The sequence below is a fragment of the Coptis chinensis genome, chromosome 5 (assembly GCF_015680905.1).
Source record: "Coptis chinensis isolate HL-2020 chromosome 5, ASM1568090v1, whole genome shotgun sequence".
In the NCBI taxonomy this organism is placed as follows: domain Eukaryota; kingdom Viridiplantae; phylum Streptophyta; class Magnoliopsida; order Ranunculales; family Ranunculaceae; genus Coptis; species Coptis chinensis.
Window position 1 is genome coordinate 24,379,239 of NC_141460.1, and position 19,654 is coordinate 24,398,892.

General features: G+C 34.8%; 1 protein-coding gene across 1 annotated transcript; it reads right to left on the bottom strand.

The window, feature by feature from the left end:
• Nucleotides 1-4,735: 4,735 nt before the first annotated feature.
• On the bottom strand, nucleotides 4,736-14,525 carry LOC147497148 (SUPPRESSOR OF GAMMA RESPONSE 1-like). Its single transcript, XM_086559833.1, has 6 exons — nucleotides 14,327-14,525; nucleotides 12,929-13,061; nucleotides 10,123-10,309; nucleotides 7,286-7,773; nucleotides 5,739-6,083; nucleotides 4,736-5,339 (listed from the first exon to the last, which is right to left on the bottom strand). Exons 1-6 carry the CDS (start codon nucleotides 14,332-14,334, stop codon nucleotides 5,286-5,288), a joined length of 1,215 nt encoding a protein of 404 aa, XP_086415959.1. The 5' UTR covers nucleotides 14,335-14,525; the 3' UTR covers nucleotides 4,736-5,285.
• Nucleotides 14,526-19,654: the final 5,129 nt, after the last annotated feature.

The following is a 19,654-nucleotide window of genomic DNA, read 5'->3' on the forward strand; positions in this document are numbered from 1 at the left end:
ACTACACATAGATTACTACAGATGGTTGATGACATCACTTTATATTTTTTTTCTTCTATTTCCCAAGAGGATTAAATAAAGTTTTGCCCATTGTGCTTTTAGTCAAAAAAATTTCACCTCCCTTGTACTAAATTATCGAAAATAAAAAGTTTATACCCTATCCCCTTATCATTTCATTTTGGTTACTGAAGCACTTTCGAGATTATTGCATAGGGGAGAAAGAGATAACAACATTAGTGGAATCAAGGTTAGAAGGAACTCACCACCTATTAGTCATCGGCTTTATGCTTTATGCGGATGATCTAATCATCTTTAATAAGGCTAGTTTGGAGGAGGTATTGAATATAAAGAATATATATAATGGATCAATATTGTAAAGCATCGGGACAAGAAGTTAGCGTAGGAAAATCTAGTGCCTACTTTAGCACTAATGAACATCATAAACATCATAAACATCAAAAGATGCTAATGAGGATTTGTTGGGTGAGAAAGTTTGATGAGAGGGAAAAATATATGGGAGTTCCTATACTCTTCACTAAGAAGAAGAATGGGAATTTTGAGTACCTAGTGGATAACTTACAAAGAAAGGTAATAAGTTGGAAGCCGAAAGCGCTATCACATGCTGCTAGAACTACTTTGGTTAAAACAATTGGACAAGCGGTCCCAATTTATGTCATGAGTACATACGTATTACCTAACAAGACCATAGATAAGTTGGACCAGATATATAGGAATTTTTGGTGGTATGGGACTTCAGAAACTAATGTTACTCATACTCTAAGCTGGGATAAGCTTTGCAGATCAAAAAGTGAAGGGGGGCCGGGAAGAGATGAACTTAGCCATGATATCAAAATGTTGTTAGAGACTTTTATGAGATGAGGATTATATTTGGTCTAAAACTTTCAAAAGCATTTACAAATGGAGTGGTTTAAAAGCTTGTAAACAGGCTAGTCCTTGCTCTTATTCCTGGAGAGGTATCAAAAGATCTATGGAAGCTACTAGATGAGGGTTTATTTGGAAATTAGGGGATGGTTCAAATGTCCCTATCTATACACAACCTTGGTTATCCTTAATTAAACAACCCACATGTCTTAAAGAGCTAGTAGCCCCAGTTAACAACACTAATTCCAATTATACCTATATTAACCACCTCATTGATCAAGATACACAAGTTAGAATCAAATTAGGTTAGGAGAGTTGTTTCCTTCACCTATTATCAGTTGTATAAACCAAATAGTCATCAACCCTAACATTGCTAATAAAATTATTTGGTTTAGTCATGTTAAAGGTATTCCTACTATTAAATCTGTGTATGATTATCTCACTGTAAATGAGAACTTGGTGGAAAGTTCTGGTGCCAATATAAAGGAAATGAGAGGTCTATGGAAAACAAAGTTGAAAGCTAGTGTCTAATTGTTTGTGTTGAAAGTTTTTAACGGTGGTATACCTACTGGTGATGTACTCAGAAGACAAAAATTTAAAGGAGATATTCATGCATTTTATGTCAAAAAGATATAGAAACATATGACCATTTGTTTCTTCAATGTGAGTGGACCAAATGCCTATGGTTTGGATCAGACTTCAATATTAGAATAGAAGAGCATAGTTGTTTCGACAATATTAGGCTTCAACACAACGAGAACAATATGGTGTAATATGCACTAAGAAACATATGGGAATTGATGGTTGGGAGAGATGAAACTGAACCAAGGTAATGGTTGTCTACTTGCCCAAGATCTGTTCTTTAGAGATCAAGTTTCAATGTAGTTCCTTATTGTGAGAGAGAATGATTTTTTATATGAATTGGTAGATAAAATAGAGTCCTCAGAGGACTTGTTTTCTTGAATGATAAAAGATTTGATTTCTTGTAAATTTGTGTTTATATGATTGAATAATAAACCTGAATATATTAAATAATAAACCAATTATTAGGTTTAACTGTTGGACTTGGCCAATATTGGGTCAGTTTTGCGAGCTTTATGAGCTACGAAGTCGGGGTCCATACATCGCCCCCTCTTTAACGGATGGGGTGAAGACTATGTGGCAAAGAAAATAATGTAGAGAAAGAATGGACAAAATACAGTGTATAGAATATATAAACTGATAGCGTGCGTGCCAAAAGTGTCACATGTGAGAATAGTAAATTGACATATAATAGTGAAAGAAATAACACAACACATAAAAAAAAGTGGAGAGAGAGCTTGTTATAAAGTTAAAGTGGAGAGAGAATGAGTGGTATAACTGGCTTAATAAATAGTTAGAAAGAAGACAAAACTGTAAAATGTTTCATCAAGTTTGAAAATAGAAAAGTGTTAAGACCGACCTAGTCTTATTTTGGAATGAATTAATATAAGTGGGACCGGCTAAGATGTTAAGAATAAGAGCAAAATAATTAAATGTGTTATAAAACTTGTTAGGCTAAAAGAAGTGAAAGACTTGTACATGTTAAAAGTATGGTATAGTAGGGCCGGTCTAGCAAAGCTAATAATGTTATGGTCCAATTAGAGAAGTTGTAATGAGTAGTATGAGGACCGGCTTTAGGCTAGACTAATATCTTAAGTTCATAAATTGTGTGGGCGGGCCAAGAGGCTAAAAGTAAGAGATTTGTAAAAGTATGGTTAGAAAAAGTAAAAAACTTTATATGTAAAAGAATGGTAGGGCCGGGTTAATAAGCAAGAAATGAGGCTCAGCCCCTTGGTTCTAACTCGGTTGAGTATAAATTTTCTCCCATCGACCCATATCACATAAGCTCCCTATTATTTAGGTCTCGTTAAATAATCTCCCTATTTTCCAAAAAAGAGATAAAATCTGGTCTGTTTTTATTTCCCATTTTATCTTATTTCCTTTTTTACCCTTTTGGGATTGAAAATTTCCCGACTATATGTAAATGTATTTTTACATATATATATATAGTCATTGGAGCTATAAAAACTTAAATTTACATAGTAACTTTTGGGATTGAAAATTTTCCGACACCTGACAGAATATATGTAAATGTATTTTTACATAGTCATATATGTAACACTATATGTATATATTCATTGGAGCTATGGAAACTTAAATTTATATAGTAACTTTTGGGATTGAAAATTTTTCGACGACACCAGACAGAATATAAATTTAAATTTTATGAAAAAAAAAAATTATATGAAAATTTAAATTTAAATAGGTTAAGAAGACTATGTAATTTTATATTGTCATATGTATATACAAATTTACATAGGATGACGTCAGCCCGATTTGTCCTTAAGCCAAAATTATAAGTAAAGATTGATAACGTCAGCCCGGTTTTCACAGGGTATTTTGGTCTGTTTTGGCTTTGATGTTATGTTTTAAATAATAGAGAGGTTTTATGCATTTATTCGCTTATAGGGGGTTTTTGTATAACCATTTAAGTACCAGGGAGATTAAACCCATTGTCTGGGTTAATAAGTCATGCATGTTGGATAGGTCATTGTCAAACCAAAGAAATGGCTGAGTTGTGAAGATTGCAAACACTAAAATGGTAGGGCCAGCATAAAAGGTAATTTTTTAAAAAACAAATTTTGAAAAAGTCTTTGGCAAACAATAGAAATTGTAAGATTGTAGAGTTAACCAAGGACCAAAATATCGCCGATATATATCGTTTTTTTGGTACACCGATATCGATATTTCCAACATATATCCACCGAATATTGATTTTTTTTTCCCGATATATATTGGAATTTCCGATATAAAACTTTATATCGCCGATATAATCGATATTTACGATTTATCGTTTGACTTTTTGACCATTTTTTAATATAAATCCAATATTTCCAATATATTCCCGATATTGTATTTCCGATATATCCAATATTTATGATATTTTAAATAATTTGGACTAGTCACAAAAAAAAATGAATATATCCAATATATATCGGGTTTTTAGTACACCGATATATTAACCATATTTTGGTCCTTGGAGTTAACTACGTGTAGACAGTGTTGGACTCTAACCAGTGTGTACTCTCTGTTTCCATGATGGGTAAATATCGATTTAAGAAAGAAAAAAAAGGTCTACTTTCAATTTACCTATTTTCAATTGACTCTCAATTTACCTATTTTCCATGGACTCCTGCTCAATTTTATCACCCAAGTCTTACATTGTTCAATTTCCAATTTCCCAATTGTATATCCAAGTGGGATAGAAAAAAGTTAAATATTCAGCACTGCTATATCTTTTTTTTTGTTAAGAATAAACCTTTATTATACCAAACGTAATTTACATAACCCTTTCATAAAGGACTTGCATATTTACAACCATTGGGGATCATGCCACCACACCGATCTCTCGAGCAGGTCCGATTGTTCACCAATTAACAACATTTTTACTTGATTAGTCTGCAATCTGCAGCACCATTTGCCTCCCGATAAACCCAACTCCAACTTCATGGAATTTGCAGAGCACTAACTTAATCTGAACAGTAATTCGAGCTAGTGACCAGTGACAATCAATGATTTCATCCTTTAAAACTTTATAAAGCAATTGAGAATCTGTTTCAACCTCCAACTTCCGATATCCCGCTTCTAACACAATTTGGAGTCCATATCTGCTATATCGAAAATATCCATATCTAACTTTTTATTTTCTGATATGTATCGCAATATTTTCGACCTTGGTGGTGACAGATCAATAAGTGAATTACACTTCGGAGGCATTCACATTTTAAATTTTATGGTAGTGAAGTTCTAAATGATTATCAGTGTTAGCTACTTGTAGATTTCAAATATGCACTCGGGTAAAAGCAACATTTTAACACCATGCGTGTTGTACACATTTGTTCAATACATACCAGAAATGTCTTACAAATCTTTAGCATACGCAACAAAGCTAACTAATGAGAAGTAATCAATGTGCTCAGAATGTTACAGGAGCATGACATGAGGAGCAGAAGCTTATATAAACCCAAACCAAATAACAATTAGAGGTGCGTTGCTTTTAGCACCACATAAACACGTCATGCTCTCAAGTAATTGAATTTACCACAGTTCCACAAATCAAAATCACTAAACACCATACCTCATGAGATAAGTACATCTATACCTTTGAAAAGCCTCACGCAACCCTGCATTGCTACACTACAGAGACTGGTAGTTTATCGAATCCAGTCTCCTTTCCGCTTTAAAGCTTCATGAACTTCAGAAAGCCATGGAAAATCAGATTTATACAGCCTCCTCTCTAGGGCCAGAGTTTACATAAAGAGAAGCTGATAAAGTAGATCTTAAGTCAACACCAAAATTTGGTCTCCATTGCATTGAGCTCTCTACCATCGGTCAAATAAACTCGTAAAGATTTCTTGAGAATCAAACTGCATATTCTGCAAAACATAGATGGAAAAAGTTTATTATACAAGTTGAAGTACTATGCTCTACCAACGTTCACTATCCCAAGTATTGTTTACATATATGCACCATATTGGATAATTACAGCCTGAGAAGTGGCCCCTGCCATGCATATGGGTATGGTATGGACCAAAAACCAATATATTGGCCATGTATCAAAGATTTTTATCATATTCTAGATCAGATAAACCCCTTATGACTGTAAGAACTTATAGGAACACATGGTGAACTTGCAGGGGAGCACGCAAATACGTATTTTAAATGCTAGGTTAAGCTCCCCTGCAGGTCCATATTCTGTCATATAGAAAGGAATCACCCAAAAGAGCACCCTGACACCTACACTTGATTGCAAAGAGTTGTGATATGAAGCTCACCGCAAGGTCGAAATCAGGTGGTGTTTCAAATTCTAGATTACCAAGGTCAGAGATCCCCCAGTATCCTCCTTTGGTCTCACAGGATGTTTTTGAATCTCCATTGAACAGGTAATCCTTGTTGGAATCAGAACATACGAAGTAGTGATCATTTTTTAACTCAAATTCATTGATGGGCTCATTAGTATCGAGAATCTCATTACATAACAAAAGGGCATTGATGTTGTTTGAATCCAGGTCCTCAGGTACTTGAGAATCGGTTGCCCACCAATCAGGTTCTGCTTTTCCATCGTCAAAATGAACATCTTCCGAAGGGCGCTGAGGTGCTTCCGATGTAAACTCTGCAACCTTTTTCAGATTAAACAATTTCTGTTAATATACTAAATTAAAAAGTTGCCTGCAGTTTAATACGAAGAGTACTATTTCAATTCCACTAATATGTTTCCAGAATACACCACAACATTTTGCTCATCCATCAAAAGATTGCATTCTAAGCTTCTTAAACATCGTGGTAAATATTGGCAAGTTGTTAAAAGAAGACTAATCAATGACCTGAGATTCTACTTGCAATGTCAGTTAACTGAGGTGAAGTATTCAGGAAAGCTGAAGGTTTTATTGGAGAGATTGGGAGGAGTCTCTGAGCATATTGTTAAAGTTCCAAAACAATGTATATGGGGAAACCACAAGAAGGGACAAAGAAGTTAAATACTGATGGATCTCTGAAAAATGATGAAGGAAGCATTGGTAGAATAATCGGAGACTCGGAAGGCATAGTAATGCTAACTTATACTGGAGCAGGAGGGCTAAGTTCAGTCTTATTCCAAGAACTTAAAGCCATTTTAGTAGGTTTGCAAGGGTGTTTGGAGATCCAAGCATTCAGAGTGGAGGTTGCTTCTGACTCATTGAGAGCAGTATATATTTTGAAGGGCAAGGAAAGAGCTCCATGGAAATGTGAAGATATAGCTATGGCTATAAGATAACTGCTGCACCTTTTTGAAAATGTAACTTCATTCATGTATATAGAGAAGCCAACAGGGCTGCAGATTACCTTGCTTCTTTAGCTAAGGAAGATGTAATGTACCTCCTCTGAACTTAGAACTTATGAACATTGTGGAGGAGGACAGAGAAGGCTTTATATATATTAGATCTTAAAACAGGTAGAGGTCAGCCATAACCTCAGCTCTATTAAAAAAAACATCGTGGTAAATAAAGATAATGCAGGTTCACATTTTTCACGTTCAACAGAATGCTTCCAGACTACAATGGTCATGCATTAAATATGTGTATCTTGAGTTCCAAAGGGGCTTGTTGAAAATATATTTTATTGAAAAAATCATCCTGTATGATGATCACATTCATTTGATGGAGCCCTATGGTATTATATATTTATCAGTCAAAAGGTTGACTTCCGACCTAGAACCCAGCCACAGGCCTACGGCATTCATTTGCACACTTCTTAGTTGATAGGTCCTCTATGGCTGAATTAGTGTGTACATAATATAGTAATCCTAACCCGTGCAGGAGACTAAAGCATGTTTCAAGGAAGGTACCTTGGTGGGTGAGTTGTTCCAATTTTCTTCATCAATCTCATCAAGTAAAGGACGCTTTCCTGCTCGAGGTGGAATGGGCATATATGTATTTGGCGTGCTCGGACAAGCTCCTTTGACCATTGCAACTGACTCTTCAACTATATCTCTCTGGTCCATCTGCTTAGGCTGCTGCTGGTAGAAAATTTTCGATACCACAAATTCACCGTCAGCCTCGTTCTCTTTGGTTCCCAGATGGTACTGATGCATCACCCAATTGGACTTATCTGGCTTGGACCCCTTTTTCGAGCTTCCATAAAGAACCATGATCTTTTTAAAACCCTTCTGAAGCCCACCGTCCATCACAGGCTTGGTTTTACCTGTTTTGTGCCAGCGGACATCCTCTGTCGAATTATAATGACCATGGATCTTCCGACGCTTGCGATGACCAGTTGCATATGCTTTGGATGTTCTGTGGAAGAAATGAACACTGCTGCCATCTTTCTTGGCACCTAAAGTAAAACCACCCCTGTTGTTAATAATGATAACATACTGGAAACGATTGCAAAGTTAACAATATCTAATTAATTGCAACTAACCAGCTGAATCCGAACTTAGTTGACGAGCTTCATCAAAAATCTAAATTCATAAAAGTTATTCAACTCAATTCAAATACATGTAATTTAATTAAAATGGGTAACTTTATTTCTTTACATTTGAGCATGTGGTTATTTTTTTCCTATTCAAGGGCCAGTAGATACTATGATGGACTGTGGCATTGATGAGAATTTGTTTCATGAGTTTTTTTGTAAACCTTAAAGTTTGACCAAGGATAAAAATAATTTCAATAAAAGTAACTCCCAAGTCAACTGCACATGTAAAAGGAAAGAGCTTCAGGGCCTCTTTTGGGGTCTGTGTATGCATGTAGGTGGGTGATTTTGTGTCTGTGTATGTGTACGCGTGTTTGTGTGTGTGTGTGTGTGTGTGTGTGTGTGTGTGTGTGTGGTGGTGGTGTGTGTGTGTGTGTGGGTGGGGGGAGAAGGGGGAGAAGGGGGTGATAAGATGGCCTTTTTTGTACTAAAAAGGTTGGTAGCATCTGTTACTTTTTTCTCTTTTATACAATTCAGTGACATACTTTTGATTATTTTTCTCTTGGTTTTAAACTGGGTTACATTGACACGCCGTATCGGACACGGATGCGAATTGTCGGACACGGCAAAATATCAAAATTTGAGGTAAATTACATGCAATATGTGTCCGACACAGACACGTGAATACGTATCCGACACGGATTTTTTTCAAAATATGGCGTGTCCATGTAACCTAGGTTTTAAACTTCTTATATATGTGATAAAGAGATTCTATGAAGCACAAACACCGACATGCGACACGGATATGACACGACACGGATACGCGGACACGACATCATTCAAAAAAGTAGAACACGGATACGTTATGGACACGTTAAAAAAAAATTATATATATATATATATATATATATATATATATATATATATATATATATGGATACGTCATGAAATTTAACCCTCTGCACTAAGTTTAAATCAAAATATGAAAACTAGTTTTGAACATGTCTAACTCTAAAAGATTACATGTCCAAAAATGCAAGCTAATGCCAACGAAAGATATAACAATTACAGAAGATTCATAACAAATATATATATAAACTTAAAAAGGACTTGGCAATCATCAAAAGTGTGCAGTTGTGCATTGTGCCTCCTTATTTCAAGAGTGAAATAAAACCCCTACCAAATCATGTCTTCTTTTAAGTATTTTAATCACTTTTTTAAAATTTAGAGTAAAATGTAGAAGTGTCCCCCGTGTGTCCCTAGCGTGTCCATGGAGTGTCGGAAATTCTATAAATTAATTAATAAATCTGACACTCCAAATCGAGTATCCGACACATGTCGGAGGCGTATCAGGGAGTGTCGGTGTCGGATACGTGTCCGACATGGATAGGTTGCCCTTAGAGGAATGTCCATGCTTCATAGAAGAGATTATGACGCACTAAAATGACACGCTTATTGGAGCACAAACTTAGAAGTGTTAAGGGCTGTCCTTTTCCAGGTATCTCCATGTTTCCTACAAAACAAACAATCCACCCATTTGGAAGTGTCTAACCTTGTAAAAACGGTGAGGAATAGATATCCTTTACGCATCTGCCATCAAATCTAAAGGCTTAGTTGATGTATATGATGCATGCGTCGTACTTGGAGCACGTGATCAGATCCAACACTTCAAGTTATATTTTCAGAAGTAGGATTTTCAAAGATATTTGCAGCTGTTAAGTTTCCTATTAGGGGTGGTTTCTAAATTTAGCAAGGACTTCCTTTCCTTTATATTTTTCTTGTTCTACAAGAAACTTTGGATTGAGAAGAAACTTTAGTACTTGCCAAAATAAGGTTTCTTGGCTAGCAATAAACCAAATAAAGCATAGGACAACATCTACAGTAACATTATTATGAGTTACGGCTTTCTAAATATAAGTGTGAGCTTTGTGTATAACCCTAGTTTTTGGGTTATTTAATTCATTGAGTCTTCCACCAATCATATTAAACCCTCAATCCTCAACTATCTATAGAGTATTCCCATTGTGAATGAATTGATCCTTAACCCTCAAAGCTAACATCTTGCCTCTTGCGGGATAAATGTCAATGTGTTCATTGGAGGTACTTAGAAGACTGAAAATATTTTTGAATTGTAAATATAAATATAAAATAAGAAACACTTCTTAGAGGAATCTAGAGAAATTATCATGATCTAGTTGACCCATTTCACCAAAGAAAATGCTACATCAAGATCTCAATTTTAATAGGAAAATAGCAACCAAGTTTCCTCACCAGGAAGATTTTCCGGATGCGTATAGCAGATACCCTCATCACCCTCAAGTGCAGGAATGAATTCATCAATTAGTATATGAGGTCTTGCATCTCCAAACCCAACTTTTCCTGCTAAGTGTTCCAAAAGTTCTACATCAGATGGATCAAACTTCACACCAGCAGGCAAGCCTGGCCATTCAACAGAAACCTGCACGCAAACAACAGAAACATATCACATCCAATGCAAGCGCTGCCTACATAACTCCCAGATCATCTGAAGGAATTTCTATATGAAAATTAATTTCTGATGTTCAAATTATCACCCACTCTAAGGAAAGAAGAATCTAAATTACCAGGACGATTATGCAATGGACTAATGGCATACATGATGGAACATACAAATCAAGAGGACTCACAATATAAAATATTTCTACCAAACAGTTGCATTAGAACCAAAACACACCAGACGAGAATATTGCATCTTAAGATTTGCTCTATCATACTCATTAGTATTTCATAGTTTTGTTTTTGATCTATAAAACAAAATTTCATACATAAAACCAAAGTTGTAGGAGTGTATACGCATCAGTGTGGTAACATAGACATTTTAACTAGGTTTGCACCCCTTAGCCCATTCAATCTTTGTCATCCAACCTCTTGATCCAAGCAAGGGACTTAAGGTTGTCAATTCTCTTTATTTGTATTCAAAACCCTCCTATCTCTCTCCTTTCCACAAACACTTCGGAATGTGCTCCATGCCTCCAAAAGAGACCTAGTTAGCCGTGAAAGGATGAAAAATGAGATTACTCCGCAAAAGCTTCTATGATGCCATAAAGTTTAGCCCGCCTATCATTATTACAGAAGAATAAAAAAAAAGAACAGTGGCCTTAGCTCTGGACGTTGACCACAGAGTGATGGCTCACACTGTGGCCAAGTCATTCTTTTACACATGTTAAAGAGATACTGGATGGCTATAATTACTACCATAGCTGAAGATTCACGCAGAATGTAAATTGACTACATAGTTCTCCTAAAGGTAAAAATAAAAAATAAAAATTCTTGACTAATTAGCTGAGCTTTAGATGGGAAGTAGGAACGTATCATGGTGCGGACCTACAGTGAATGAACCTTTAGATTCTTATGAGATGTCTCATTTAAAGTTTTCAAAAAGAAATTGGATTTCTTTTGTAGAGTGCACTCAAAAACAGATTCTTCGATCATGATATGCATCCACGACTGCCTTATTCAACTATACATTTGAATATTTTGTTCCAAAAAATTTTTTTGCCTCAGTGTTTAGAGATAAAAAGTACATACATATTATGTAAGAAAAACTCTAGAAAGGGATAAAGCCGGGATAAAAAAACAAAAACATTTAACAACAACCTTCATACTAGAAAGTATAAAAGTAATAAATTCACACTAAAGTTTGTGTTAGTACAAAACTGTTTTATGAAAACACCAATCTCAGGACTATGCTGGGCCAGACATGGCGTTCTACCCCATGTTTCGGACTAGCGTAGACATCACTTTGCTGAGCTTTATAAGATTTACAGTCACCATATTCCTAGCCTTGAAACCATTTCAAATAGGTCAAATCCTATGTAACATGGACACTTCATATTCCTAAAAAACCAGTGTCCAATACACAGACACTCGTGTCAGACTCACGTACATGTTATGCATTTACGATTTCAAACTAGGGTTTCTTTTAAATCCTAACAGACTAAGAGAATAATCTTTTAACATAGTTACAACTCTGTAATATGCAACTTCCCTACTAATTATATTTGTAAGGTCTTGACTCTTGAGCCAAAGAATCAGTTGTGTAGCTAAAGAACACTAGTAGTTTTCTTTGTAATTATATGTATCCGTGTCCTACTTCATTTGGGTTTCTGTGTCGGTCACTTTGTTTTCGTGTTGGACACTGACACGCTAACCCATGTAGATGTGACTTAGTCTAAATCCACTTGAGTTCCAATTTGATTGGGTTTCGGTTTGATTTCAATGTTCACGTTTTTACATTTGTGATTGGTGTGTGGATAGGGGGTCAGTGTGTGTGTGTCTGTGTGAGGGAGTTTGGGGGGGGGGAGGGGCGCGGGGGCGGGGGAGGGGGTATGAGTTTAGTACTAGATGTGAAAGTAGTTGCACCCAGGTTACATAAGCCAAATGTAAACATTGAGACACATCTATAATACTAGAGTACTACAGTAGACATGACCTAATACATGCTTCTAGAAATATCAAAAGAACGCTGAAAATGTATATGCAGCTATAAATATCATTGTCATTGCGTAAATAAAAGTAGGCAAGCATAATCCGCTCAATTCCATTTTTAACACTAATTAACTATACATGCAAGTAATATAACAGAATACTGACACCAATGATTAGAGTTCCAAAAAAAAAATGTTTCAGAATCTCTACCAATTAGAGCCTCCCATTCAACCTCACAATCATCACACTTAATATATTAACTTGACATTCTCATTATGTGAGGTACTGTTACATTTCAAGATGGTACATGGCTAACAATTTACAGGTATATTGGCTTAGAAGATTGACACAAAATCTCCAAAGTACAAACAAGAAACACCTTGTGACAGTCTTTTATGGTGTGGATTTCATGTTAAACGACATAATGAATTAACTCTCAAGTATTCTTAATACCATTTGAAGTCCATCAGGAGTAAACTTAAGCCCATCTATTGAATCCTCAACCAAAATCAATATGAGAGTTCCAACATTTACACAATATCTCCAGATAAGTGCCACCATTCTCATGAAAGCATGCAAAAACTGGAAAAAAAAAAAAAAAGACACTTACATCACTGTTGTCGATAAGGTGATGACAACTGGGACACTCTCTAGTTGCTCCACAGTCTTTGATTTCATATGTAGATAGTTGAGTGGCATTTTTAACTTTTCTTGCAATTCCTTTGATATCAACAAGCCAAGTCCTGCAGCAAAAAAATATCTCTAAAAACTATATAGAATGCAAGCACAAGAATCTCAATTCACAAAATAAGCAGGCCAATAGCTGCTAGTAACCATAAGTGTATGCATGAAGGATTAGACACCATAGTCGAGGACTTGAGGCATCAAGAAAGAGTAACTGAGTAAGCTTGGGAGGTAATTAATAGCGACGAATCTAGACCAAAACAAATTACAAGATATGGGCACTGAGAAATTTTCTTCCAAACTTCCAAGATCTACGAAAATTCCAGTCTATCAAAATGTACGACGACATTGACCAGAAACTGCTTTCTCCCAGTTTATGGAGAAGATATTTGTGGATTTAAAAACATCTTAATTTGGAGCACCAAAACAAATCCCACAGGCAATGAGTGGAGTGACCCCAGGATATTCTATACTGTCTCCTAAGGCTTTAAACCTCTAAGATATATCCAGAGCAGCAACGTAATAACAGTTCTCTTAGAACTAAAATGACACGTAGTTACTATAAAAGTTTCTCGTAGCTAACCCTCAATTTTCAGTAGTGATGACTATATACTTATCTCATTGGACTCGACCTTGCATATAACCCCCGGACACAATGGACCTGTACGGATATACCTGCATTTATCATGATAGTTTTGAATCCCTTAATGAAAACTGCCCACACTTTCAGTGGCAAACAACTTCAGGTCTAATACTATGTTACATTCTCTGATTAAAACAGATATATGTAAAATGAAAGAAGCCTTCAAAAGAGGCACTCTTCCAAGATTGATCAGAATTTGATCCCATGTAATGTGTTCATGTCCATGTACATAATTGAAAGATTAAATACTTGCTATGAACTTCCAATTCTATTTACAGAACAACACGACAGTGACAAGTCCACAAACTAAAGGTGAGCTTCTAAACAATTAGACATTTCATCACTTTCAATTTAAGACTTTTAAGTTGTCAATCAAACCCTAAAACAACATGTAAGACTATTAAACTCCATAATGCAGCACTCCATATTCAGTAAAGCAACAAAAATGTAAATTTACTGCAAGGGGCAGGGGCAACCAACATTTTACCACCACCAAAACAGAATCAAAAGGAGTGGGCAGTTTTTCAAGCAAAAAATGTTATCAACATCCGAAAAATAAAAAAGAACACATCTTGAACCAACCCACCCCCAACACTTTCCCCACATCAATGGAAACAAATAAGGTAAGAAACCAATTAACAGAACCGGAAAGATTGAATCTTTATAGATGAAAAGCTTTACCTTGCCATGTATTACACAATGAGAAGACAGAGAGAAAGAGAGAGCAAGTGCATTCATAAGTAGAGAAACTAGGCCAAGTAAAAAAAAAAAAAACAGGAGAGAGTGTTTGAAGTAGAAGTGGGAAAGTGAGAGCGTTTCCGTTTTTCTTTGGGGTATTATAAATTTTTGCATACTTCGGTTCTCTACTCCACTAAGTTTTAGTTTCGAAGCGGGAAACATTACATTACTAAGTAACTATAGAGCCTACGTGTGGGCCCTTGTTGTTGACTCAGTTTCCGAAGCTACTGGTTCGGATTAATCGCTGAGCAGCTGCTTTGACGGAACCGAAGTACGAACCTTAGGTTCGGTTGAGAAAGTGTACTTTTGGTCGAGATGTCTTTCGAGAGTTTTCGTGTATTGAGAATCGGGACAAATTAAACTTCCTCCCCAAGCTTAAGATATTTGACCAGGTCCAGGTTGGAACTTGGTAAAAGTTTTCTTCTTCATAACCAAGGCCCAAAATTTCGATATCAGTTAATATATCGGTGTACTCAAAAACTGAGATATATCGGATATCTCGGTTTTTTTGGTGACCAGTCCAAAGTTTCTAAAATATCAGATATCTCACCGATATATCTCGGATATCTCGCTGATATATCTCGGATATATCGGATATTTCGAAAATTTCAATATTAAGTTATTAACAATTGGTCAAAAAGTCAACTGATATATATCGATTATCTCGGAAATATCGATTATATCGGTGATATAAACTTTCATATCGGAAATTCCGATATATCTCGAAAAAAAAAAGGTTCAATATTCGGTGGATATATGTCGGAAATATCGATATCGGTATACCAATTTACCGATATATATCGGCGAGATATCGGATATATCGGCGATATTTTGGGCCATGTGCATAACTACAAAATTCACCTTTTTTCAGTCATTGTGTTCACAAGTTTCGGTTCATTTTGTGTGTTGCTAAAGAATTTTTGATATATAAATCACTCGTAGCAAGTAGACTGATCCACTGAAAATTTCGTTTTAATTTAGGCAATATCAAGATATTTTTTTGGTTTTCAGTTTGTTTTACTAATCAATAATTTTAAAACGATATGATTTTTAATATTTTAGTAGTTTTTAGAAGCAACACTCTTCTAGTGATGATGATATTGCAAAGTTATCTATATAGTGAGAGTTAAACAAAAAAAAATATTATTTACATCTTAGTCAATAATTCGAAATGAGTAAAGCACAAAAGAAAAAGAAGATTATTTATACTAAGTAGATTGATGCACGCATTTTGCTTAAAGCATAGAAAGACAATATCGTCAATTGACTAAAAAACAGGAGGTACAATAGTCAACATAATGACTTTGCTTAATTAGTATGGAAAGACAATATTGTTAATCGACTAAAAAACAGCAGATACAATAACCAAAACGTGGACGTAGAGATTTAGAGTTACATTAAAAAAATATTATTTCACTACTGCAGGACTGTAGGTGAAGGTCGCGATCTTTATAATAGTTTAGATAAAGATTTCTGATGGGACTTTATTTCAGTTTTGTTGTGAAATGTGAAGGGACTTGGTGACACAATAAAGGGTTATTTAATTTAGCACTTGGTCCAATAAAAAGGCTATATTAGCGCTTGGCCTACCGTTAGTTGACTGTCATTGACCTTTTTAAAATAGTTAAATGGTGACATTATCTTCATTTGTTCTTATAAGAAAAATGTATGTATTTCCATATAGTCTTTCTATCTACATATTTCTCTCTCTCTTTTTTTTTTGGCTCTTCTAACATCATTAACTAATGGACAGCTTACAAAACTTGTAGTACAACAAGAATTTCACCCATCTTCTTTCTTCAAACTAAAAAATGCTTTTAAAACTTGTGTCTTTTGATGATGATAAGTTATCAAATTTTAAAAAAACTTACAAATCTTATTCTTTTTAATCAAAATTAATCTTACTTATACGTAATCCACATGTTTAACATCCATTAGAGTGATTTACAGAGAAAAGATGCACAAAGAAGAAAATTTGAATGATTGATCACTTTACAGTTAAATCAGTATACAAACTTCTATCACAAGACAAGTGGGAGGGTAATAGCTCATCCTTCCATGAAAAAAACTATAAAGAGGATTTGGAGAGCCAAGCTTCATGCTAGAATCATTTCTTTCTTGTGGAAGACTTATATGGAGGGGCTGTCTACTAGAGAAGTTTTAGGTGTTAGAGGTTTGGTGGGGGATTTTGAATGCCCTTTCTGCCAGCCTCAAAGAGAGTCAGTTTCACATATTATTTTTTTCCCCAATATGAGTGGATTAGAGGCGTCTAGTTCACAGCCCATACCCTTGGAATGTCAGGAATTGGATTGATGAGATTATGGGTTGGGTGTTTAATAAAGATGACCATATAAGCAAGTTGGGAATGTATGTTTGTACCCTTCTCTTGGAAATATGGGATCATAGAAATAAACTAATATTTGAAGCACCTGCTGGGAAACAAAGTACAGGAGGTATCCTTGCAGCAACCAAAGCAAGCTGGGACAGAACCATCAAAGTTTTTGACATGCAGTAGGACCAACACATACCTAATTTTATCTTACCATGTCCTTTAAATACAATAGAAAGTAGTAATACTAAAATGCAAGTACTTTTGATCATGTAAGTATTGACTTTATTTTTAATGCTGCATATGACAGTAGTAGTGGAAAAGCCGCAACTAGGGTAATAGCCAAGGATGAAGAAGGTATCATCTTGAGTGCAACATCAAAGAGGTTCAATGCTACTTCTTCAGAGGAGGCAGAACTTATTGCAGCGGGTGGCAATACTACGTGTAGAGAGTTATATAAAGCTTCTATAATATAGTCAAAGTCAAGGAAGTTAGAGTGTGTTATAACTGTGTGACACTTGTCACTGATTGAGTAGTGAATGTAATTCATATAAATAGATCATTGTAACAGTATTAAAAGTAATACAATCATAAGTTTCTCATAGTATTAGAGTTTTCTCTGTCTCGCGACAATTAACAATTGAGTTCAATCCTCAAAACCATGTTTTTCAATGAAACAACAATAAAATTCCAATTCACAATCAATGATCTGTCAATCATTGTTATTAATCATCGTTTCTGGTTCAATATTCAATTAAAAGATAAGTTTTCTAGTATCAATCTCATTTCTTGAAATCAAGCTTTTGATTTTATTTGTTGTTTGTGATCTGTTGTTATAAGCTTGTGTTGTAGTTGTTTGAGAAAGTGTTATAGTTATTCAATTGATTGATTTCATATCTTTGTTGTTGTCCATCATTTGAGATTCAAGATGTTTACTCAATCTTTCTCATTTTAAATTTTGTCACAATTAAATTGACAAGAAGTCTATGTTCTTGCCTATTCTCAAAACATCAAAACTTATTGGATTTGTTGATGGATCAAAATCATGTCCAAATGAATATATTTCTGGTATTGAGAATGATGTAACTACATTACGTGGTTGAGATTCCAAAATATATATGCTGACTGGATTGAAAAAGATCAAATTGTGTTAATTTGGTTGATTAATTTAAACCATTTCAGAAAGTTTGCTACCTTATCTAGTTAGTGCGTCTACAACACGAGCAAGAGAGTTGTGGTTAACATTAGAAAGATGTTTTTCTAATGTGTCAAGGTCTCATATTCATCAGTTGAAGCTAAAACTACAATCAATAAAGAAAGGAAACTTGAGCATGGCAGAATACTTGCAGAAAATTAAAGAAGTGTCTAAAAGTTTAGTCCAAGTTGGCTATTATATTGATGATGCAAATATCTTAATACAAATACTTACTGGATTGTCTACAAAATTCTTCTGCATAACTACAAAATTCACCCTTTTTCAGTTATAATGGATATAAATCACTCATAGCTAGTAAGCTAGCACTGATCCACTGAAAATTTTGTTTTAATTTAGGCAATACCAAGCTATTTTTTTGGTTTTCAATTTGTTTTACTGATCAATAATTTTAGAACGATATGATTTTTAATATTTTAGTAGTTTTTAGAGGCAACACTCTTCTGGTGATGATATTGCAAAGTTGTCTACAATCTACATAGTGAGAGTAAAACAAAAAAGAATATTATTTACATCTTAGTCAATAATGCGAAATGAGTAAAGCACAAAAGAAAAAGAAGATTATTTATACTAATAAAGATTTTTGATGGGGCTTTATTTCAGTTTTATTGTTAAATGTGAAAGGACTTGTTAACATAATAAAGGGTTATTTAATTTAGCTCTTGGTCTTTTCAATAAAGGCTATATATATTAGCACTTGGCCTACCGTTAGTTGACTGTCATTGACCTTTTTAAAATAGTTAAATGCGACATTATCTTCACAAGTATCATGCACATGCTCACGCACGTTGTATTAAACAAACATATTCTAACAAACGAAATAAGATCCAAAGAACGGGAATTGGATCATTACTGCATTCTCCAGGTGATTCATGTCACTGTATCAAAGGAAGGGATATGTTTAGCTCATCACTATTACTTCATTGTTTTGCAGTCATTATAACATACATAAGAGCTGGTATTACCAAAGTGTAGATTATGAATTACCCAAATATAAACAATTATACAATGAGACATACTTTGGACTATGGTGTCTCAGGTGAATAAAAGCAAGTACTAACCACATTGAGAATTGAAAACTGATAGCGGCACATGGATGATAAGCATATAGCTAAATCACAATCATAACCTACATATATGGATAACAACATTGCTTGAATCCTTCTATAAGGAGTGCCACCATGAAAACCAAAATCCTCCTAAGCACTTACTGCTACATAGGTTGTCTATACTCAAAATGCCAGTATCATTTGAAGTTTTTAAAATATGGTACAATGAGCTACTGGGTAACCTATTGTAATTCCAGAGAAAAAGATCAACATAAACTCGAATACCAACTACACCCACAATAGAGATAAATCAAACAAATTTCGTAATGTTGATATATATGTAGAAAGATCAAAAGTAACAAAAAAAAAGAGATCACAAACTCTTAACTTTATAAGCTTGGTATAAATAAATCTCACATTCCGTAAGATTTCAACATCCTTTTGATTTTCTCATGGAAACACAAACTATAAGTACAAAATCCATGCTCATCGAATTTGACAATCAATATTTAAACAGATTCTCCTGACACACCAGGTAGGTAAGCATATTTCACTATTGTAATTACATAAAATTGTAATTTGTAAATGATCGAAAATAGAACTTATACTTGATGGACAACTAAAACCTTGCATTTATTGGTGCAAATATAGCTCTCTCAAGAAACATAGGAAAGAGAAGT

Excerpts from the sequence above, each read along its gene's own strand:
- LOC147497148 (XM_086559833.1), bottom strand. Across the intron at positions 7,774-10,122 it reads GCATCCGGAAAATCTTCCTG|GTGCCAAGAAAGATGGCAGC; the intron begins GTGAGGAAACTT and ends GTTTTACTTTAG. Across the intron at positions 6,084-7,285 it reads GGAACAACTCACCCACCAAG|GTTGCAGAGTTTACATCGGA; the intron begins GTACCTTCCTTG and ends AATCTGAAAAAG.